Source organism: Moschus berezovskii, chromosome 18, assembly GCF_049115385.1.
Source record: "Moschus berezovskii isolate FMDL1 chromosome 18, NW_MosBer_1.0, whole genome shotgun sequence".
Taxonomy (NCBI): Eukaryota; Metazoa; Chordata; class Mammalia; order Artiodactyla; family Moschidae; genus Moschus; species Moschus berezovskii.
Window position 1 is genome coordinate 53093129 of NC_142477.1, and position 25365 is coordinate 53118493.

The 25365-nt window shown below is 43.1% G+C and overlaps 1 protein-coding gene across 1 annotated transcript in view; it reads right to left on the reverse strand.

The window, feature by feature from the left end:
• The window catches only part of LOC129553261 (chondroitin sulfate proteoglycan 4-like), a 77983-nt gene that overhangs the window by 47106 nt on the left and 5512 nt on the right, over positions 1 to 25365 (reverse strand). The window contains 4 exon segments of the mRNA XM_088827687.1: positions 6979 to 7155; positions 11841 to 12311; positions 13907 to 17476; positions 17800 to 17963. Coding sequence (XP_088683813.1) covers positions 6979 to 7155; positions 11841 to 12311; positions 13907 to 17476; positions 17800 to 17963 — 4382 coding nt within the window.

Here is a 25365-nt window from a genome sequence, read left to right on the forward strand (position 1 = left end):
GCTTCAGCTTCAGCATCAGTCCTTCCAACAAATATTCAGGGTTGATTTCCCTTAAGATTGACTGGTTTGATCTCCTTGCTATCCACAGGACTTTCAGGAGTCTTCTCCAGCACCACAGTTTGAAGGCATCAATTCTTCGGCGCTCTGCCTTCTTTACGGTCCAGCTCTCACAACCATACATGACTACTGGGAAGACCACAGCCTTGACTGTATGGATCTTTATCGGCAATGGCTCTGCTTTTCAATACACTGTCTAGGTGTGTCATAGCTTTCCTGCCAAGAAGCAATTGTCTTCTGATTTCACAGCTGCAGTCAACATCTGCAGTGATTTTAGAGCCCAAGGAAAGGAAATCTGTCACTACTTCCACCTTTTCCCCTTCTATTTGCCATGAAGTAATGGGGCCAGATGCCATGATCTTAGTTTTTTTTAGTCTTTAGTTTTCAGCCGACTCTTTCACACTTCTCCTTCACCCTCATCAAGAGGCTCTTTAGTTCCTCTTCACTTTCTGCCATTAGAGTGGTATCATCCGTGTATCTGGGGTTGTTGATGTTTCTCCCGTCTATCTTGATTCCAGCTTGTAACTCATCCAGCCCAGCGTTTCTCATGATGTGCCCAGCGTATAGGTTAAACCAACAGGGTGACAGCAGACAGCCCTTGTTGTATTCCTTTCTCAATCTTGAACCAATTGGTTGTTCCATTCAGGGTTCTAACTATTGCTTCTTGTTGCTTCAAGTTTCTCAGAAGACAGGTAAGATGGTCTGGTATTCCCATCTCTCTATGGGCTTTCCACGGTTTATGATCCACACAGTCATAGGCTTTAGCGTAGTTGATTAAACAGAGGTAGATGTTTTTCTGGAATATTCTTGCTTTCTCTATGATCCAGCAAATGTTGGCAATTTGATCTCTTGTTCCTCTATCTTTTCTAAACCCAGCTTGGACATCTGGAAGTTCTTGGTTCGCATAATGCTGAAGCCTAGCATGCAAGATTTTAAGCATGACCTTACTAGCACAGGAGATGAGTGCAATTGTTTAACGGTTAGAACATTCTTTAGTACTACCTTTCTTATGATTATGTAAATAATAGTTATTATTGCTGTTTCCCATGCTCTGAAATCTAGGAAAAGAAAAATCACTGCCTGAAATAATTCCCTACATTTGAAACTTTTCCCTAGAAAGAAGTAACTAGTAACCATAGCTTTGGGGAAATTATTATTTTGTTGGAAAAAGTACTCCCACAGCTTTACTATTTTGACAAAATGTATACACTTTATATATTAATTTTCAGAACGTTAACAAGCCTAACATGTGGTACTTCTTTAATTGTATTAAAAGTTGTCAATTTTGGAGAACACTGCAATATGTTCAACACACACAGTTTTTCCAGGAAGTTTTCTGTGTTCATTTGTCATTGCTATTACACATTGTCATGGATATGATAGAGAGATCATACTTCAATAAAAAAAAATATTAGGGGCAAAAAGCAAAGGATATCTTAGATGTCATAAACTACCAACACAGGCTCTCGAAATTAGCTGCCTCTTGGCTCTTTTTCATCAGGTCTAAATTATACTGAGATTGATAATAGACATTATAATTATATCATAAAATTTTAGGGCTCAAGATTTCCTTCTTCTAAAATCCTTAAACCAATTTCATTCACATTATACTATATATAACAGAAAAGGAAGGTTGTCATTATATACCCTGGTCTACATCCCTTTTTCCCCTAATATTTAAAATTTTATAATTTATGATGTTCTTCCTTTTCTGTATATGCCCTCCTCACCATGACTCTGGGCTGTAGAGCGGTACCTAAAGTGAATCAGCCATGTTTGCAGACAATGTACCTAGTCTGACCATCCCCGTCTCCTTTCTTGCTGGACAGAACAGGCAGATGGGCAGCGAATGGGCGGGCAGGGCTGAGCCAGCAGGCAGGCCTATGACGACAGTGTTCACAGGGAGACTTCAAAGCTGATAGTGACAGTCTATGCCCCCTCCCCTGAACACAGAGACTTCTTGCATGTGGTAAAGTACCCTGATGAAGGGGTATCTGGTGGTGGGGTGGGGTAGGCGGGGGTTGTTACAGGCTGCATTAACTCTGTTACATCCCTCTAGTATCCACTTCCAGGTCCCTGCTAGATAGAAGTTTCTACAAATGAACTTCTAAGACTTGACTCAACTTATCAAAGGTCAGGTGTTCCTAGGAACAGGAAAAGTAATTTTAAAAAGCGATTTATCTATATCAAAACATTTAGATTTGCTAGATCAGTGGCATATAATGTTCTTTAACACCCAAAGAGAGGGATACTTTTTACACAACAACCTAGAACGTATATGTGTATTTGTATGTGTGTGTGTTTAAAATGAAGCAAAAGTTTCACATAACAATCCTGCCCTTGCTACACACAGTGCATTCTGATGCTACCTGTTCTATTTGATTCTATTTAATTTGTTTTTAAAATGTTGGTCCTGGTCCACTCAATTAATTTCACAGACTGTGAACAGTTTGCAACCTGGAGTTTTAAAACACTGAACCAGATCATTCACATCGTGGATGGCAGAGTGGACTCTGCTCAGACCACCTGGGCTTGAAACTCACTCTCTTTACTAACTGTATGACCCTGGTCAAGTAACTCGACCTTTCTGTGCCCAGATCTACTGCAATCCTCATTCTATGTCAAGGACTGTGAGAGAAATGAATGAGAAGTCACACGTGATGCTTTCAGAATGGAGCCTGGCAGGGGCTCAATAAATGCTGGCCCACTGCCCCATCTCCTCTGAAGCCTAGTGGAATGAAATGGTATAGCATAGGGGGTCCCTATGCCCAGCAATCAGCTCTCACCATGGAACCTAATGGCTGAGCACTCTCCTCCCTCCATCTGCCCCAGTCACTCTGAGCTTCTCATGTCCTCAAACACTCCAAACCTGCTACAGACTCACAACTGTTGCTCTAGCTGAATCCTTTGCTGGGAATGCTTGTGCTCCTAACATTCATATGGTTTCTCTCTCCCCCACCTGAGCCCACTCACCCTGGCCTTTATTCAGAAAAAGTAGGCTTATAAGACTGCCTTTCCTTAGGAAGTCCTGTGTGCAAATCGGTACTTGGCTGGCATCTGGGAACTCCGTTATTAAACAGTTTCCTGGACTGATACAGACCTTTTCCTAAAATAATAAGAGTGTATATCTAAACAGCACAAACAATGTAATTTGTGCTGGACCCCTGCTTTCCTCCTGGGAATCTGGGACTTGGTAGATACTAGGTAGAAGGCGCCTATGTTTATTGGGCTCCAGCCCCCAGTAAACATCCGGGGTACTCAGGATCTAATGATCTTCCCTGGTAGACAACACTTCCTGCACATCATCACAATTTGTTGCTAGAAGAATTGAATGCGTCCTGTGTGACTTCACCAGGAGAGGACTCTTACAGCCTGACCTCCTTTCCTCTGGACTTCACCCCACGTGCCTTTCCCCTGAGCAGAATTTGCTTCATATCTCTCACTGAAATAAATCTTAGCCATGCTTTGACTCTAGGCTGAGTTTTGTGAGTCCTTGCTAACCAACAAAGGTGTAGAGGGCTTGGGAACCCCTGACACACAGGGCTCCGCTCAAACGTCCCTTCCTTGATAAGACCTTCCCTCACCGTACTCTCTGCAAGGTCATCATTCTCTGACCCCATGGGTCGCTGTCCCCTTAAGTGCTCTGCAGAAAAATACTGCAGTTCATCACTCTGTTTATCATATACTTTCAAGGTCTTCCCCAATCAACAGAAGCTCCATGGAGCACTCAGTCAAAATTTATTGCCCGTATTACTTGTCAGGGACTGTGCCAGACACTGAGGCCACCACAGGAAAGGGACAGCAAATTCCCTTCCCAACGGAGCTTACATTTATGGGAGGAGACAAACAATATTTGTTTACTACAAACGAGAATAAAGCAGGGTCAAGGGACAGAGGACGACACACTGCTCCTTCGGCTGGGTCGTCAGAGAAGCATCTATGAGAGGAGCATGTCTAGAAGGCTGGGTGACCAGGGTCCAGCTAGGCTTCCAGAGTAGGCAACACACCCATGCTTAAGGAGTCCTGGTACTATTAATATATTCTGCACCAGATGACTGGTAATCAGTGAAATCTAGAAAGCCTCTATGCACAATCATCACAATTTAAACAACAACAAAAAAAATCATTTTTGGCAAAGAAGCCTGAATGCCTTGATATAGAAAGATTTTCATTGATAAACAAATTCTTGCGATTTCTTCCATTTTAAAATAATTAAGCAAATCTTACCAAAACTATTTCTACACATGTACATGACTAGTTAATATGTCCTACAGTCGTACCTAGTCACCTCCAGATTTTAGACACACTGACTTTAAAACCAAAACTGTTCATACGTTCCCCAGTCAGAGAAAAGGTTCCCCCAGTCTAGCCTGGAATGATTCCATCCAACAGAAAATGGAAGCTCAATAGCCCCTTCATCCATCCAAGTGCAGCTTCACCCAGAGAGTGTCAAACAATGTGTACAGTCATAAAAACTACAAGATGTTAGAACTGGGCGGGACTGCGAGATGATCAAGGAAAACATACACATGCATGGACACTCACACACCCCACCCTGCAACAGGCTTATGGTTTTTCTACTGAGGAAGGTGAAGCCCAGAGATTGTTCAGTCGCTAAGTTGTGTCCAACACCCTGCAACACCATGGACGGCAGCACACCAGGCTCCTCTGTCCTTCTCTATTTCCCAGAGTTTGCTTAAATTAATGTCCATTGAGTCGGTGATGCTATCTAACCATCTCATTCTCTGCTGACACCTTCTCCTTTCGCCTTCTATCTTTCCCAGCATCAGGGTCTCTTCCAATGAGTTGGCTCTTCAAATCAGGTGGCCAAAATATTGGAATTTCAGCATCAGTCCTTCCGATGAATATTCAGGGTTGATTTCCTTTAGGATTGACTGGTTTGATCTCCTTGCTGTCCAAGGGACTCTCAAGAATCTTCTCCAGCACCACAGTTTGAAAGCATCAATTCTTTGAAAGATCAGCTGAGGCCCAGGGAAATTTTGCTTAAATGGGGCAGTTTACAAGCTTTTAACTCTGGTCTCCTAACTTTAATCCAGAACTTTCGTGGCAGAAATGAATTTCTTACTAGATAAATAAAAAATAAGCTCAGAAAAAGCCAGTGTCAAATGACTACACAACTCAAAACTGGGAAGTTGCATCTTTCCTGGCCTGGATCCAGGCTATGGAGGGGGAAAGGCAGGAATAAAGGCAACGGCCCCTGCTCCCAGCTACTATTATTTTATTTTATTGAGAAAAACACTGGAATCAGGGATGGGGCGAGAGGTCTGGGCAAACCACTTGAGCAAGCAAGGTTCCCAGCAGGCTGTATTTTCCTAATTTTAAGAGAAGACAAAGGCTAGGGTACACTTTTTTCTCCTCACAATTTAATGTTTTGAACATCTTAAATTGACAAGCACATTTAAATATAGTAAAGCTATTATCAAGTTGATAGTGCCTCTTACAATTGACAGTACGTCAGAACTGAACGCCAAGCCCACAGCGGGGCTTCAGCTCCTTTCCATAAGGAAGCCTGAGAGTTCACTACCTAATTCCTTGGTCCTCCTCTCTCTCAGGCAACTTGAGCTCTTCTCTTTCTAGAGCCTCGGTCCCTCCCCTGGATCTTTCTCACCCCGCAGTTTGGCATCACTCAGCAAAGGGCTCAGATCCTCTGCTGAGGCTCCTGAGCTCATAGAGGTGTCAATATGCCTGCTTCAGAGCTATTCCTGTAAGTCCAATTTAGTAGGAGCAAAAGGAAGAGAAGCTCTGGAGATTTTCTTCACTAATAAGACAGCCCTTGATCACACAGACACACTGGGAGTGCTTGAGTCAGTCATGGGTAAGAGGGGAAGTGGCAAATCACAGTGGTGAGAGAGTCAGGCTTGGGCACACTCGGCACAAGTCTACACCTTCCCTTGAGACTGCTCAGAGCCTTAGCACTGCCATCTATAACACGCGTATTAATCACAGCAGTTCCTTTGTAGGGCTGTGAAAATGACACCCGCATGGAAGATGTACAGTACTCTGCTCAGTAATAAATGTAAACTTTTATAACTGTTTTCAATAACGATTGACTCCTACAGTTCATCACACTAGCCCACAGCCTACTTCTCAGATCATTTTGCTGAGAGTGGGTCAACAGGTACTAAAATAAGTCTGGAGAGAGAGAGAAAGGAAGCTGAAAACATAGGGGGAGGCCCACATGGTTGACCAGTTGGAACACACTATTCCCAGGTACCTGGGCAATGACTGGGAAGTCAACTAAAAGATAAAGGAACGGGTTCCAAATATCTAAAAACACCATCATCAATTTTTCCCTTAAAATGTAGAGGCTGCATAACGAACAAGCTGTAATAGAATTAAAAGCACTAAAAAGCCTATTCCCAGATCCAACTATTGTGAGCAAATAAAAACATAAAACTGCAGTGATTTTTAACAATGCAAAATTTTCTATTTAGATTAGCCCCTGGTGGATTCCTGGGTATGCAGGCATAATCATCCAGCTGGTGTTGGAGTGTCTTATAAATCAAGGTCAAAGGCTTCTTGTTCCTTATTTCTTTGTTGTTCTCCTTGCTTTCTTCCTGCCCCTCTCTGTCACCTGCCAGGACACCATTCTCCAAAGATCCTTTTTCTCTTTGTGTCAACTATCAGCTGGATATTATGGTTATGTTGCACCAAGTTGTAGCTTGGGGGACTAGGTCCTTTGTTACTTAGAAAATAACATTTTAGATGACTGGTTTAGAACAGCACAAGCCAAAATCAACATAATGTCTTGGTATGACTAACATTTATTTAAAACCAGCTGGAATATGTCAACTATACATACATAGTAATATATCTTATTAACATTAGAAATAATACAAAAGAAAATCAAGCAGGTAGCCCTGTATTATTATGATAAATCCAAAAGCACGGAGCACTTACCTGGAGGATTTTATTGACTGTTATTACTGGAGCCTCATCGTTTACTGATTCAATGGTCACAAAAAGAGTTTGGGGCAAACTCTGTTTTCCAAGCTCTGAGCTATTTGCAAAGATGATGAAACTGTCAAGAAGTGCTTCGCTACCATCATGCACATAGGAAATCAATTCATTTTCCACCTGTAACCAACAAAAAAAAATCACCAAACTACTGGATATGTAATTTAAAAATATGACAAAAATGCTCTAAGAGAAATCCTGATATTTTATATCTCTTTAAAACACAGAAGCATGTGTTCATCTCATAAAATTTGATTCTGACAATCAGAATGCAAATTCTGATGGATGGCATAATTTTGATGAAGCAGTGCAGCATCCCAAAAGTAAGTTTAAGGATGAACAGAGTGATTGAGGAACATGGGGTAATAAAGAAAATGCTGGATTGGTTATTAAAAGGCCTGAGTTCAAAGGCTATTTCAAACCCTAAAATGTGTTGTAGGTGACATAGTCTTCCCTTTTTTCCAACAGATCACCCATTAAAATTCAGACTCTGCATGTGTATTTAGAGAGACTAATTTTTGAAGTTGTAGACAATTCAGAATGTTGGACAATTCAGAATATTGGGCTTAGGCTCTGAAGTTTCCACCCACTGGCTGGATTTCTGCTCTTTGGGGACACATGGACCAGTGCAACTATTGTGTGCATGCATGCCTGTTCAGACTTCTTTAAGTTTCCCCAAACTTCTCTTTTCTGAGCTAAGTATGCATTATTCCCTTAACTGCTCTTTGCATGCGAGGTTACACCTGCTACCTCCTCCTCCTGCAGAATACAATCATTTTTTGATGCATCTCTTAACAGCCACCATAAAGCTCCTGAGGACAAACTATAATGAAATATATTGTAAATAAATTATTTTATCAAGCCAGATTTCTCTCACTGTAATAACCAAAATGCAAATGTTTATTTTTATCCCTGGTTGATTTCATCTTTCTAATTTTCATTCTGAAACGGTTGTCCAATGAATCAGTTATTCTTCTTGGATTTGTGATAGCCACAGATTTAATCAGAATGCCTTTCATGTCTTTAAGGTTCTGATGAAAGTATGGATCAAAACCAGACACCAGGAGAATTTTAAAGCTAGAAGGGAACTTGGCTTCGGTGAACCTGTGACCCCAAAATACAACAGCAGAGAACTTCCAAAGCCCAACAGGAGTAGCTGAACTTCCAAAAAGTCTCTGGGGTTGTGTTTGTTTTGATAAAATACAGCCAACATTCTTAACAGTTCAACTTTGTCCAGTCTTATGGCGCACTTCCTTTGAGCAAAGACTTTTGATCTCTCAGAGGTGTCTCTGACAAGAGTTGAAAAGTTCACAAACTGTCTCAAGAGAAAGTTGTAGTCACTTGAACACAGGTGCATGAAAGTTTCTTTGGAGTTCTGTGGGAAGAGAATTCCAGACTGTAGGCCTGACCACATATTCCTGGAACATACTGTTTTAAGCTATTAAAAAAAAAAAAAAAAACGTGGAAGAAGGCAGGAGAAATTCTAACCTAACATGCTTTAAGAAGATAACATTTAAATAGACATCACCTTCTCTGTATCCTTCCTGCAGAAACACATCATTTCCTCAACAGAGTGGTACTCTCTCAAATTACCATTTAAAATGCCAGTGAGCACGTGCATGTGCTAAGTCACCTCCGTTGTGTCCAACTCTTTGTGACCCCTTGGACTGTAGCCTGAAGGTTCCTCTCTCCATGGGGATTCTCCAGGCAAGAATACTGCAGTGGGTTGTCATGCTCTCCTCCAGGGGATCTTCTCCACCCAGAGATCAAACTCGCAGCTCTTAAATCTCCTGTATTGGCAGGTGGGTTCTTTACCAGCTGAGCCAGCTGGGAAGCCCAAAATGCCAGTTAGGAGGTATTAACCTAAAGGCAAGGAGGATTTGGTAGGAATGTATCTATTCCTAGTTCTAAAGCTAGAAAAACATCTGCTGACCTTCAAGTACTTAATAAACTTGTAGAAAATCTTAAAAGATTGAAAAGCATTTGGTCCCCTGTCACCAATCATGTTCAGGGAATATTAAGTTTCCCCCCTTCTGTTCTCAGCAGGCTTTCCAGGTAGTTCAGAGGTAAATAATCCACCTGCCATTGCAGGAGACGTAAGAGACACGACCCCTGTTTTGACCCCTGGGTTGGGAAGATCCTCTGGAGTAGGAAAAGGCAACCCACTCCAGTATTCCTGCCTAGAAAATTCTGTGGACGGAGGAGCCTGGCGAGCTACACAAAGAATCGGACAGAACTGAGCACACAGAAAAATAACAACGGTTCACATTCTCTCTCCCTCACTGTTCTGAACCTCACTAGGGGTCAAAGGTGAAGTCAAAAGCCCTCCCATACTGGACCTCCCTAAATCTCACTTACGGCCCCCCACCCTTGTGTGAAGCTCCACACACTGAGCTCCTCCTGCTCCCCTCACAGAGCTGTTCGCTTGCTCTTCCCTCTGCCTGAATGCTCTTCCTCCATATCCACCAAGCTCACTATCCATCACGTCCTCCAGGCGTCTGCTCAAGGCTGCCTTGGGCATCAGCACACACAGACACAAAACACCACTGATGTTCCCTGCGTTTCCTATCTCTCTTTCCTGTTCTATTTTTCTCCATAGCACTAATCTTCATTCAACTATTTTATTTATATAAATTCACTTACTTATTTTATTTATTCTCTCTCTCTGCCTCTTTCTTTCCCCACCAGGAAAAAAGATCCATAAGAGCAGGGTTTGTTGCTGGGTCAATTCACTGCTTGACATTCAATACTTAGAACTAGCATACCTGACACATAATGGACACTCAAAAATTATTCATTGAATGAATGAAGGGCAAAAATGGCCAAGACCTCTCCTCCTCTGAGTCACTGAAGGTTATAGCCACAAGTTGTTAGGTGTCATCATAAGTGAAAATGACCGTGTCTCAAACCCTGGAGACCTCAGAAGGCAAAAAAGAAGAGAAAATGTAAAGGTCTTGAGAAATGGAGGATTTCCTGTCACATCAGTAAACAAAGGATGTCACAGTGATATTCTGGCTCTCCAAATGTGAATTCCTGAGCCTTTCGGGCACTCAGGAAGGAGAAGAATACCTACAGCCTGGCAGCCATTAGGCTGCAGCCACTCCCCACAGTGAGCTCTGAGCAGCTCAGCATATGAAAACAGGATACTGACTCCAGATAGCTGAGGTGTACGTGAAAGGAATGATTCCAGTGAGCCCAGACTCTTTCATCGTCCCATAAATAGAAAAGTGCTAAATTCTTTAGCTTGTTTAATCTGGTTTTACTTCATTAACAATAATCTTTTGACATTCAGACTACCTGCTCTTTGTTGCAAACTTCTATATAACCTGATTCCTCCCCCACCTCCTTGGAGTAGGTCTCTCAGGGTCACTTGAGATGCTGTCTCCTGGGCTCGAAGTCCTTTCCACCAAATAAAACACAACTCTCAACTTTTAGATTGTGACTATTTTTTTTAAGTCAACAGGGTCACCTGAAGATCAGGAACATATAACCTTGACTGTGAACAAGGCTACACAGCAACATGGATACTGGGAGCACACGCACTTGATGCAGATTTCAACCAGCCACGCTTAAATATACACGTCTCATAATACAAAGCACAGACGATAATGAATTGGTTAAGACAGAACCAAAATTTAGTGCTCGGTCTCTCACCCAGAGTACATGGGGTGAATAGAATAAAATTCCATTCACATGAGAGCAGGTGGTTATCTTAGGTGGCTTGTCCGGCCTTTGGGAGGGAAGCTATGATTAAGAGATGGCTGCATGGAGTGACTGAAGAATCACCTCCCCTGGATCCCCAGTTGAGAGGCACCGAGCCCCAAGGTCTTTTCCACCCTTAGCACTCTCCAGTTCTCCCCATGGCTCTGAATACCACCTGATTGAGTCTAACTCTCTTGACAGGTGCCTCAGGGCTCTCCAAAGTTGGCCCCTAAGCACCCTCCAGCACACTCTGTCCATCTGGGAGCCTTGTGAACTATTCCTTGGCCTCTAGAACACCATTCACTTCAATGCCTTCACGCCATTGCCATATAGTCTCCTTTTGCTTGCATTTCTTTGCTTTCTCTCTCCACCTCTATTATCTCTCTGCTCTTTCTCTATCCTAAAAGTCTAGCTTAAACTTTATTCCCTCTGAGAAGCCTTCAATTAGAGTCAAATGTGACCATTCTGCACACCCACAGCATCATTGTTAAAGTGCTACATGAAAGACAAGAAGAGTATAGCTTATATTAAAGTTCATGTGCCTAACTCCCCCACAGCAATTCTTGAAGGCAAAAAAAATATGTCCACTTATCATGGAAACCTTACACAGTAACTTGAACAGAGTAAGTTTTAGTAAATGAATTCAAGTCACTTGACGAGGTAAAATCCTTAGAAGCAAAATGAAGCAGCAACATGCGTTCTCAGCTAACTGGACAAAGATATCACAAGATGCTAGATAGCTGTTCAAGGTTTCCATCCTGAAGACAGTGTGTTCCTAGGAGCTTATAAAGGAAATAATGGGGATCTGAAAGATACTTTGCAATATTTTTTTTTAAGTATGGAAATCATTCTTTTATTCATGGTAAGAAAACAAACTATCACAGTAATAACACTCTAATAACTCACTGAGGATATTTAATTAATGACTAGATGACCTCTCTATGGGGTTATCATGGAAACGCTTCTCCATCTGCTGGGAAGTTGGACCAGATATCTTCTAAGGCCCCATCACTTCCCAAAGTCCATGAATCCAAGTGATAAATAGCCAATTTTTTGCTTATCACACATATCCAAATCCAAATAAATTAACTGAGAGTTATTACCTGTTTCCTGGTAAATTTCATCAGCTTTACTCGTGGAAAATGAGAATTTTGAACATAACCATGTTTCGGTGGTTTGAGTAAAACAAATTCACAGTCAAATCCTGCAAAATGCTTGTTTTGAATTCTGAAATAGTCTTCTGGAAGTGCCTTGGAGCCACCTTCCTGGACTGTGAAATTTTGTACTGTCAGAGGGATCCGTTTAGGGACAATATCCACCAGGATTTCAAGTCTGCTCACAGCTTGGAAGCCACTCATAACATCCAGTATAAAATGGTCCTGTTGTTGGTCAGGCATTGTCTGTACATAATGGATGTAACCATCATCAACATCCTGCTGCGTAAACATCAAAGGGAACTTCTTCTCTGCACCCATGCTACCCTCCTCCGGTAAAGACCTTCGAAGGTATCCATGCACTGGTGGAGTTCTAACAATGAACACTGCCTCTGAAGGAACCGGGTCTTCGTGCACAGCCTTGAGTGCACATTAAACGACACAGAGACACAAAAAGAAAAACATTAATCTATGGAAGAGTCAAGACCCTTGATGAACCAAATTTTTTTTCTATTAATGTTCACAAATGGCTTAAGTTACAATCCAGGTTAAGACACAGTTTAAACCTAGGAATGTTCTGGTAACGATGCTAATATTTCAAATTTCAGTCCTGATCACAAAGACAAAGCAACATTTGAACAGTTACTAATGTATTATCAAGACATCGTTCACAGTGGCAAGAAACCTAGGACTCAAAAAACAGAGCTGAAAGAAATAAAATGGTATCTAGAGAAGGAATAAAAGATGGTAGAAGTAGCAGTTAAAGCACTAAAATTGCAAGACTTTAAATGAAAGTCGATTTTTAAACTAGCTCAGCATTTTGAATATACATTTACTGACTCAGCAAAATTCATCTCAAAACTTTCTGTAACAGATTTATAGTCCATGAACTATGTACACCCCCTTGTGGTGAAACTTAAATTCTCTAAGATCCTGAAAAATAATTGAGAAAAAAACTGGTGGGCTCCATATTCTCTTGGTCAAAACTCATTATTCAGTAAATTGCTCTGACTTGATTTCTGCTGCTGCTGCTGTTCAGTTGCTCAGTCATGTCCACCTCTTTGCAACCCCATGGACTGTAGCCACCAGGCTCTTCTGTCCACGGGATTCTCCAGGCAAGAATATTGGAGTGGGTTGCCATGCCCTCCTCCAGGGGATCTTCCCGACCCAGGTCTCCTATACTGCAGGCAGATTCTTTACCACTGACCCACCAGAGAAGTCCAAATTCATTTCTACTTGATGTTATTGGCTGTATTTAGCAAGCAGGCAAACTCGTTTGCAGTCCTGAGGGTAGATTCAGAATAGCTTGCATTTGTGGCCAATTGTCATAAATCAGTTTACGAACCCTGCACAGATTACTCATTCTCCCCTAACTCTGATCAGAAGGGCTGTGCTGCTAAAGGCTCTCAAGTCGGAGCCTCAGGAAACCAGGCGGCTTCTGGTGTGAAGTCTCACCCTTGGCATTCCCCGGGTCTGGGCCAATTTATCCATCAATTTCAAGAAACTACACAAGGCCACATTCAGAGCTAAAGAAATAAACTGTGTAATATAGTATCCTCGTCTGTTTTAGGAATCCTTTTTATGTCTGTTAAATTGCACTTTTATACCTTACTTCACCACATTACAAATGTAACTCAGATCAAATGAAATATTGGCAGTGTTGCCACGAAAAATGAAAAAAAGTAATGACCTCTGCATTGACTATACTATATACATTCCCTCCTCCTTTGCAGGTTATTCTACATTATAAATATATACGCATACTCATGTGATCATGTGCACACAGCTTTAAAATGAAGGGATTCTTTATATTCCATTTCCAAGTATAGAACAATTAGCAGCATCAAAATCATGGAACCATCTGGCTTTTCTTCTCAATGGCATCTGCATTTTTAAAAAGTCATTCCAAATACCAGGAGAGAAATCAGCACAAAAAGAGCTCACAGAAACAAACAGATCATCTGTCCCTGTGGTTCCAGAGGGAGAGGATGCCAGGAGCTGAGACCACCACCTACCTGAAGACTTCCTCTACTCAGTTCTACTGGTTTTCCTTCTTCAACCACAAGGGTCTTGCTGTGCAGAATTCGCGTGTGTTGTTGGTGGCTTTCTAAGTCCACGTGCACGTAGACTCCCACATATAAATGTATATCTTTAACTCGCACTGTTAGGTTGAACGTGTCGAAGCTGCCACTGCCATCATGCCTGTAAGTCACACGCCCTTGCTTCAAGTCATGCATGGAAAATGAGCCAGGCGCTGAGCTGCTGACCAGCACTCTGCCGTGCTTCGGGGGCTGCACAATGTGAAATTCGACCTCGTGGTCTGTTCTGACATCCTGGTTTGTGGTGACACTGAGGTTGGCCGTCGTGAGGCTGCTGTCTTTTCCTCTCTGGACGAGCAGCCCCGTGTTGTTGACTACACGGACGTAGGGGTCTGACACGCTGACCTCGAGGAGGGCTGATGTGTAGTGGACACCGTCTGTCACGAACAACACAAAGTGGGCCGAGGCTGCGCCCCGATGCCTGAAGAGCACGCGGCCTTCCCGCAGGTCCTCTTGCCTGAACTGGTAGAGTTTCTGAGCTGGGTCACTGGCTTGCACCAATTCCCCATTCGGGATGCCCCACCGGATGTACAGTAACTGCCCGTCGTCAAAATCTGAGTCAGGGTCATGGTAGCAGAGATCTGAGAGGGTCAACAAGCGCTGGCCATTCCGCACAACCTGAAAGATCTTATCCACCATGCGCACTGGTTTCTCATCATTCTTTAACTCCACAGAAACGGTGACTTTGATTTCTGTAGACAGATGCTCCATGTCAAGATCCCTGAATGCTCCCTCTTGGTCTGGTCCTGTGGTGGAGGTCACGAGGAGGAACTGGTCACTCTGGGTCTCAGAGTCATCGCGCTCATATATCAGCCGCTCACCCAGAATGTCTTGATCCGTGAAGGCAGTGATGTTGTCCTGATTTCCAGGAGAATCTGAAGAGAGAATCAGTTTCAGCTTCCCATGTTGCGGACTCCTGGTGACTGTATATTGGAAAGTCCGATTGTCCGAGGTTTGAGCAAATAATTCTGACTCTGTGATTAATTTCCCTTCTCCTTCTTTTACAAGTAATCCTCTGTTCGTTAAAATAATGTGCCTCCTCTCTGTTTTAAAGTTGATTCTGAAAGTATAATCTTTTGATTCTATGTGTTTTGCAACCATCAAGAACCTGAAAATATCTTGTGAATGTTCCCTGGGCCTCTCCTGTGGTTCATAACTTATCTTACCATCGGTAACGTTTTGTTGGCTGAAGACTGAGTTTGTCTGTAGAACTTCTGTGCCAAGCAGCAATTTTCCTTTCTTAGGTGGGGTCAGTAACTTAAAATGCAGTTCCCTCTCAGCTACTTCCACCCCCTCTGTCACGGCCTGTAAGTGATCAGAATTCAATACGTGCCTGTTTATTTTACTGATCTCAAGAGCAACATTTTTCAGAAGGGTAAACTTTAGCCACTGTATCATAATAGGAAACACCAGCTCTTTGCTGCTTTTTCCTTCTATGTCAACTTTAAATTTAAAGTGATCCGTAACATTTTCTAGTTGCAAATCTTTGAATGTAGCACAGTACCGGATCTGACTCCGATCAACAGAACGCTGAGAAAAGGTACTGATTTGTTTCCATTCGCCACCTGGCTCTTGTTGCTGAATTTGGCCAAAGCGAGGTGGATGAGTGATAACATAACGGGTTCCCACCTCAGGGCGTTCACCATTAACTTCCACCGACAGGTTGCTCTGCGTAATCAGAACCGAACCACCCTGCTGTACAGCCACACCGGTCCGATTGGCCACTGCCAAGTCCCAAGGAATAACCATGACCCGCAACACCACTGTACTGCTAACCAGCTCTCCATCATTTGCTCTCAGAAGGATCCAGGAGTTTGGATGGCCCCTATGCACATAGAAAATGTTGTCATCTCTTAAATCCCCATATGAGAAACCATTAATGGCTCTCCCAGGATCATTGATGTTTTCTAAAAACCCAGCATCTGAATTGAAGTTGCCAAGCACTGAGACACTAAGACTCAAGGAATCTGTGTCTGGGTCTGAAACATGTATGATATTTGGAGTCAGTCGTTTCTTAGAATTCTCAAACACGAGAAGCAAGTTTCCTTCAGGGAGCTTAAGGTTTGGGGGATCATTTACTGGAATGACAACAATGTCAAACACATAAGAAACATGTCCTTGCAGATACAGTGGCACTTCCCTCTTGCTGTTGGAAGAGACTGAAAATGTGAAATAATCCCTAGGTTCTTCTGAACCGTCATGGACATACCAAACATTCCCTTGCTCCAAATCCAACAGAGTGAAAACTTTCTCCAGTCCTTGCTCGGGGGAAATATCTAATCGAAGGAACCCATAAACAGGCATCTCCTTTATTTTAAAGAGTATCTGAGACTGATGGATACCCAAATCCTTCAGCTCCATATCCACCTTCATATGTCTTTGTTCCAGTAAGGCTTGCCCACCTTCTTGGACCTCCAAGTTATTTAGGACCAAGAAACAGCTACTCACATCTTGAAGACTAGGCTTGCCTGCCTCAGAGTCAGCAGTGGAAAGGGGAACTTCTGCCAGCAGCAGTTTCTCCATGGTTGTTGCAGAAGGGTTTTCATTACCACTGCCCTTCATTTTACACCCAGCAGATATATCTTTGGAAACAAAGGCATCCTTTAATGCTCTCTTTTCTGAGTTGGCTTTCAAGCCTCTTAAGCACCCTTGAAAAGAGATTCCTCCAGCAGATTTCCCAGGCACTGAGGCAAGTCCTAACCTCTTAACTTCCTCTCTCTTGTGTCTATCAAGACCTCCCACGAAGAAGGGGCCTGCAGATACAAACAGTTTGCTCTGCAAAGGCAGGTTTGTCATTACTCTTTGTTCATCCACCATCAGGCCCAGGTATCTTTCAGTGAATCTGAGTTGAATATCATGCCACTGGTTGTCACTAACTAAGCTAAAAGAAGAGAGCTGAGTATCACTCCTGTTCCTTCCTACATGAGCCTTCAAAAGACCTTTTACTATTTCCAAAGCGACAAAATCTCCTTCCCTACCTGACTGAAATAAAAGCAAGGCTTGTTGAGTTCCAGTCTGCAAAGCAAATTCCAACAGCCCGTCCCCTTGAACCTTCCACTCTGGGAAGGTGACATAGGATCTGGAACTAAAGAAATTGATGGCTTCATCCTCCCCTGCAAAAAATTCATCACTGCATCCTAGTGACACCTCATAAACTTTCTTAAAACCAGGGTAAGATCTAAGAGAGGAAAGGATCTCCCTCTGGTTAAACACCACATCCTCCACACAGCCACGGAAATTGGGGAGCTGTCCATCAAGATATGAGACATCAAGTCCACCACGGCCTGCTATGTAGATTCCATGCTGAAAGTGCAAACTGTGCATCCCACCAGTGATCTGGCCAGTCATCTCATAATGTTTGTCAATAACCAGAGAGACATGATCCTTAACACAGTACAATTCCACTAAATGCCAAGCCAAGTCATCCACACGAAGTCTTTGCTCAGAAAGAAGCACAAGTTCACCTGTCCCCAAATTCACTCTCACCTGAAAGACAAAGAATCATAATTAAGCAATCTCATCTCATACTGTTTTACTGAGAAAATACAGCCATTCATAAAAAGAAAGAGAAACCTGGACATAGAAACCCCTTCCCACACTTATGAACTACATACTGAAATTAAAATGTTTTGAGTTGGAATATTTAAGACATGCTCGTAAAATTGGGGAAGATCTCAACCCTTACATGTGGCATCTGATTTTATTCTAGTGAAATAACAATAATCAAGTGTTTTGTTCTCTTTCTCTCACTGTTTTTCCCTCCAGTAATTGAATTGTTGTACATTTTTAAAGATTTAAAAAAATCTTACCCGTAAGTTTCCTGATAGAAGTTCTATTATACAGTAGTCATTTTCCCCAGCTGCAAGAAAAAGTAATCCCTGTGGTTTGCTGGTTTGAAATTTTAATTGAAGAGATAGCTCAGAGGAAACTTCTATGATATTGAGCCCCACGTAGCTTTCACCATAAAAAGATGCTGTAGGAAAAAAAGAAGTTAGTAAACTTATTACACGATGACTGTTACACTTATATTATCATCTCCCTGCAGGAGAGACCCTGCTGAAGACAGCTGCCTTACCCAAGGCCACACCTGCTTCCTGGGGTAGCCCACAGATCTGTCGTAGGGGTATAAACGCTGTGTTCTCTTGCTCCAACTCAGGACACTTCTGATGGATCAGTCCCTCTTCAGAACTCTCAAGAGGGCCAAGGCTTCTACTGAAACTGCATTGCAAATTTGCTTCTCTATCTACCCAATTCTGCTTCTTTACCTTCTAAAGGGGCTAATCCCAAGTCGCTGATGGTGTACTGGTGTTATAGTGAAAGGGAACACATTAGTCAGCTCTGAAATATCAACCTACGAGAAATATAGGGCAAGTAGTAGCAATGAGAACAATGGAACTGGATGTCTATTGATAAGTTTGAATGAAGCTTTGGAAAAGATAAGGAAAAACTAGGAGAGATTAGCTGACAATTACAAGGCAGGTATGAAAGCCAAAGGGCTTCCCTTGTAGCATATAGTCTTTCTCATCTCCTACAGCAGGTGGGCAGGCAAAGTTGAGACTGTCACCCAGCTTCAAACAAAATTCAAGTTCCAATCATGTCAGGCTGCCTCTGACAAGTCCAAGGCTTTGTTTGGGAAAGAATGGAAACTTGACTTACGGGATGGGGACATCTGGATTGATGCTCAAATACCCTATGTCCCTAGATCCCTCTGAACATTCTGATTCTGAAGAAAAGACCCATTCCCTGATTAAAATGATCCTCCCTTTGCTGAAAGAGGATGCAGAAACCTCTCCCCACAAATAGCATGTAAGCCCTGAAGACACACCCCCATCTCTCCTCCTGACCACTAGACCCAAAACAAAGCCTAAGTCACAAAATAACCTTATGGAGACATGACTAGAGCCTACAGGAGCTGCAGGACCTATCCAGAAGGTAGTGCCAGCAGCTGGGAAATGCACATGGGACTAAGGGTACCTAATCAAGGGGGCAGAACATAAAGTCAAATAAGGAGAGTTTATAATATTTTGGGGGCACATCCCCAGGGATGCAGGATATAACCTGCTGGCACAGACTGCTATAAATGATGTGAACTCACAGCTAAGGTAGATCCTACAAGCACAGAAAGTGTAATGACCCAATCTGAGACGCACGTGACAGAATTGCCATGATGGATGGATGGTGGAAGCAGAGATTCAAGGGACAGAAGTGGTACATCCAGAATTGAGCATGGACAGGACCAGAAGTCGTGAGCGAGCTACATGACATGGTGGCCTGGAGCTTCATGTCATCAGCTGTCTTATGTCAGCACCTTTCCCACAGCCTGTGCGTCCAGTTGCCCAATAAGGGAGAAATCCCTTCTTGCCAGTTGATGGAAGGACAAGACACCTAAGCCTGGTTCACGGCTGAGTCAGCATCATCACGTGCATGCAGACTGGAAAAGGATCCCAACTGCACTACAGCTGCCCTTAGGCGTGGCCATGAAATCACCAGTGAGGGAAAATTCTCCCCAAGGTAAAACTATGGGTGGTACATCTAATCATTCAGTTTATATGGAGCCAGAAGTGGCTTGAGGTTAGAATAAAGGCTGATAGGTAGTAGCAGATGGGCTTCCTGAGTAACCCAGGCTGCAATGCCTGCTTCTCCTCTTTGTTCCTACAACATTGAGCATTTCTTTATCCTAGCGTTTGCCTGGGGGATTAAGATTACTTGTTTATTCATCTATCTCCTGCACCAGTCCATGAGTTTCCTGTGATGAGGGACTACATCTTTTTTGCCTTCCTCTCTCCAATACCTAGCACAGTACCTGGCACCCAGGTGGTATAGTAGATTTTTGATACCCCATTTAGATCTCTTTTAACAGGTTGGTACATCCATCCCCCAGCTGATGAACTCTGTTATCCAGAAATTTCAGTAAAATCATACCCTCTGTCCTGGAGGGCAACCTCTAGCCAATGACTGATTGAAAGAGGTATTTTGCTCTTCATATTCCACAGCTGAGATGAGACCACATTTTCACTTGGCTTCTTTCCTGCCCTCTCTGCTTCTCTCACTTCCTTAAAGTTCTCTCCTGGTAGCACTCACTCAGTTATTCACTCCCACAGGAATCCTTTCCTAAGCCTCTCTCTCGAGGGAACCCAATCCAAGCTAGGTAGGTAGCAGGCAATCATTTATTGAACCAAACTGAACTAACCAATAAATTTTCATTTTACAGTTAAGTCAGGCCTAAAGAAGCTTATGGACTTAGGTAAAGTCAAAGTTACTTTGAAGCAGAGCTAAGACAAAACTTAAGGATAACCAATCACCAAGCCAGTGTTTTTTGTTTTTTTCACCAAGGTACAAAGTTGATACAGAGGTGAACACGATCTCTTTCAGACTTCCTCAGATATGCAGAAGCATTCTTTTTCCTCATTAAAAACAGTCATTAATAATTAAATTCAATAAAACTAGAATATAGAGACACAGTCATAAAGTTGAAAGAAGCAATTACAAATCCACTAGCTTATCCTTCTGGCTCTCCCATTACTGAAACCCCCCATTCCAATTTTTGACAGACTTAGAGGGCGTATTGTTAAGTTTTCAAAACCAGGAAATGTTTTCTAAATCATAAAATCTACTGCTGAGAATGACTAAGTAACCTTAATAAACAACATCCCTATATTTTCCCATGTTTCACCTCTGGCACTGAATCAATCCCAGGCTCAGCTGATGGCTAGAAATTTCCATTGCCTCAGGGGAAAAACAAGGAAGCAGGTTTAAAACTTCTGGCCTGACAGCCTGAAGCTGCATACTTCCAAGTCGACCCTAATTTCTGTGGTCCCTAGTAAGCACCTCAAAATCAGAATAAAAAGCAAGTAGAAACACAAATAAAACTGGTTTCTAGAAAAAGAAAGGCAATCTCTGCCTGCAGTGAAGGGAAAGGTGTGTTTGGGTATTTTACAGGAGGGTAGCGAATCAAGTTGAACCAAAAAATCAGAGCAGCTTCCTGATTTTGTGTCCTTAAATAAATGGTCAAGTGTCTGAATAGAAACCCAAGTTTTGCCATGAAGTAAAATACTTTGCGTGGAAGGTTTCTGTAATTTCTCCCAGGTAGGTGACTATATGATTCATTTTACCTACTTTAGAATTGGTTTCCATTCCTTCTTTCAAACTATATCTTCCTGGATTTTTGTTTGATTTTGGTTTTATGTTCAAGTTTTTTGGCATTTACTGTGTGCCAGGTACTATGAGGGGTTGGTTGGAGAATTAATAAGACAAAGGAACTCCCAATCTATCACGGGGGGAAATTGTTTAGAAAAAAGAGGGTATCCAAGTGATAATAGAAAGTACCAGAACAGAAACTTGGCTTGAGCCCAGTGGGGTATGAGGGAAGGAGCAATCTATTAAGGTCTCTCCCTGGCAGATGTAAATATCCCATCCCATGTGCATATTCTGTCCAGACAGACTGTTTGGTCCTGGGAAATCAGTGGTGACTGAGAAAGACTGTATATCAAGTAATTACAGTTGCCTGATTATTAACCAGGAAATTCAGACCACAACAGAAGCACTGGGCCTTGTCAAGGAGGGTAGATGGAGGAAAGGTGTTTCAGGCAAGGCAGTGGCTTCTAGGAAGAGCTGGTGAGGGGTGGAGGAAAGGAAGAGGAAAGAAAAAAAGTGGGGAGATAGAAGAGAGGAACCAGAAGCCCAGTGTGGCTGACCGCAGTATAAGGAGTGGGCAGCCAGGACAGAAAGAAGCTGCAGAGGCACAAAGGGTTAGGGGGCAAATACCACTGCATCCATTTGAGGCCTTCCCTGAACTTTCAGTTCAAAGTGCATGTGCACAGCCACACACACACTCACACACACACGCACACACACATGCATGCTTGCAAAAGTAGACACCCAGTCCCAGTACCAGACTACTCCCTTCAAAGACTCTTACTTGAATCTCTGATTATCTTCTCTATTTGTTTTCTGGGTTATTATTTGGTCCCAGCACCACATCACTCCAAACAGAAGGTAAGACTCTGAGGTCAGGAGCCTTTGTTGATCTTGATCACAGCTTCACCGTGCACACAGCAGTGCAGGGCACATTAGGCACTCTGTAAATGATGGCTTAGAAGCCAAGCTGAAGAGTTTAGATTATCCGAAGAGGGCTATAAAGGGGTCACACAGGGACATGACATAACCAGATTGCAATTTAGAAGAGGACTCTGGCTAAAATGCAGAGAATGGACTCAAGGGGATGGTAGGGTGGGGGGAAGCAAACGGGGGGAGAGGTAAGCAGGTTCAAGAGATATTTAAAAAGTAGGACGGTCAGGAGAGGGAAAGGGAGAGGCCAAGGGGGCAATCCAGATTTCTGGTTAAGTAGCCAGTTATTACCACTCCAGTGTTCTTGCCGGGAGAATCCCAGGGGCGGCGGAGCCTGTTGGGCTGCCGTCTATGGAGTCGCACAGAGTCGGACACGACTGATGCGACTTTGCAGCAGCAGCGGCAGCCAGTTATTAAGTGAGGGCACCTGGGAGGGGAGCTTTAGTTTTCCTTTGTTTTGTTGTGTATATATGACAGGAAATTCTCAATAAACGTTTAGGGAGCAAATAGCTGACTGATCACCTGGATCCCGACTTACAGGGGTGGGTGACTTACAAGCCATATTAAGAAGGTTGAACCTCATTCTTCAGACAGTAAGGAAGCATCATGGTTTTCAGCTGGAAAAAGACATATCAGTTCTGTGTTTTAGAAAGATCAGTCTGGTGACTATGCAAGGGCAAAACAAGAATAGGACAGAAATTAACCAGGAAAGTATTTAAAGAAAGATTTCAGAACGGTTTGCTTTCACTGAAATTAGAATTGTCTTTTCATAATACAGTATTTTTGGTAACTTTATATCATGCCTTTTTATGTACTGTGTTTCTTCCAAAATATTCTATAGATGATATGGCATAAGTGTAGAAACTTATTTTTTAAATTAAAACAAAAAACAATGAAAACAAACTTCTCTGCTAGAGTATTTGCATTATACAGACTCCTAAGATGAAGTTCTAAGAGAAGGGCTGAAGTTATAAAACAGCTCTTACTCATGCTGTATCATTTGAGTGGAATAACTTCACTTGGAAAGCCACATTTTACCCCACAAATGCATCTGTAAGAGCCTTGACAGTGTTTCACCATGGTATTGACGGTCCATACTTTATCAAACTGATGTTGAGCATTTATTCAAGAGATCACTAGCTTTATCCACCAGTTTCCCAGGTGGTGTTAATGGTAAAGAACCCGCCTGCCAATGCAGGAGACGCAAGAGACACTGATTCGATCGGTCAGGAAGAACCCCTAGAGGAGGGCATGGCAAGCCACTTCAGTATTCTTGCCTGAAGAATTCCATGGACAGAGGAGTCTGGCAGGCTACAATCCATAGAGTCACACAGAATCTAATACGACTGAAGCAATTTAGTTCACGTGCGCACAACTTAATCCACAGCATTTTGAGAAAGAAGAAAACTTACAAATGTGAAAAAAATGAGCACAAATATCTAACACGCCCTAGGAGGCCCGACCTCCTTTATTCACTGAAAGCAAATCCCAACAGGGAAAGTTCTGACAGTCTCTCCCACAAGAGTCAGGTCCACTAACAGTTAAAGAAAGAAAATCAATGGGTGAATAGATATTTGCTCCACGGCTGCAGGCTGAGCGACTGACCGGCTGTTCACTAGGCTGGGAAGGTGGGACGGGTCCCTGGCTCTACATCTCTATACTAAATGTGTTGCTGACACAGTTGGGAGGGTGGCGGAGAAGCGAGTAGTAGGCCCAAGGCCACGATGAGGATGGAAATCTTAGGTTTTCAGGAAGAGCCGGGGCAATCCACAGCCCTGGAATCCTGGCTATTACAGAACATGTCGCACCAGCCTCTCAACTTTCATTCATTCCCCAAACATCAGTCTCCATGCCCACTGTTCAGGTTGCAAGAGAAAACCAGCACTTGCCCTGCCCATACCCTCCTCAATGGGGCAGAAGTTCTCTAGGACTGCTAAAAATAGTCATAAACATTGTGTCCCGCACAACTGCAGGGGGAGCTAATCCTGTAGACGTAGATTCCTATAGAAACCCCTAGAATTGAGGCAGTGGTCATCCTAGTCCCCAGCCACCTCGGGCTGAGCTGACAGCTCCTTCCTTAGTGACCGCAGAGCTTATGTCTTATCCTGAATGCTCCATGAGTGACACTCAAGACATTTCTGTGTCTGCTCCCCCACTATCTAGGAGCTCTCTAGGCCCAGCCACAGACTCTAGAGCGAGTGCTGGAGTCAGGCTCGCTCTACACATGGACAGAACTTTCTCTAAAGCTCCCAGCTCCACTGCTCTCTGATGGCATGTGCTTTCTCCTGACAATCAGAATCAAATGGCCCCCAGAACTTTCCTCAATGATACGTGGCAGCCTGGATGGGAGGGGAGTTTGGGGGAGAATGGATACATACATATATATGGCTGAGTTCTTTTACTGTCCATCTGAAACTATCACAACACTGTTCATCAGCTATACTCTAACATAAAGGGCTTCCCAGGTAAGGCTAGTGGTAAAGAATCTGCCTGCCAATGCAGGAGACATAAGAGACATGGGTTCGATCCCTGGGTGGGACGATCTCCTGGAGGAGGGCGTAGAAACTCACTCCAGTATTCTTGCCTGGAGAATCCCACGAACAGAGAAGCCTGGAGGGCTACAGTCCATGGGGTCACAGAGCTGGACACAACTGAAACGACTTAGCACTCACGCACACTCTAATATAAAATAAAAAGTTTAAAAACAAACAGAATTAAATAGCCCTTTATATGATCTCTTACTAGTTCAGACACTCCCTCTGTAAACTTCCTATTGCTGCTGTTAGATCTTCCCTAACAGGGCTAGGGCTCAGCTGGTAAAGAATCCGCCTGTAATTTGGGAGACCTAGATTTGATCCCTGGATTGGGAAGATCCCCTGGAGAAGGAAAAGGCTACCCACTCCAGTATTGTGGCCTGGAGAATTCCATGGACTGTATAGTCCATGCAGCCACAAAGAGTCAGACAGGACTGAGCTGCTGTTAACAAACTGCCACTAATTTAATGGCTTAAAATGATACACATTGATTGTCTTAAAGAGTTCTGGAGTTCACTGAGCTAAATCAAAGTGTTTGAAGGCCTTCATTCTTTCTGGAAGCTCTGGGGGAGCCTCTGTCTCGCCTTTTCCAACTTCTAGAGATCATCACATGTCTTGGTTTGTGGCCCTAGCCAGCAATCATATCACTCTGACCTCTGCTTCCATCACATCATCTCCTTCTTTGATTTTGACCCTCTTGCCCTTCTCTTATGGCACCCCTATGATCACCTTTAGGGTCCGTTGAGATAATTCAGGATAATCTCTCCACCCTCA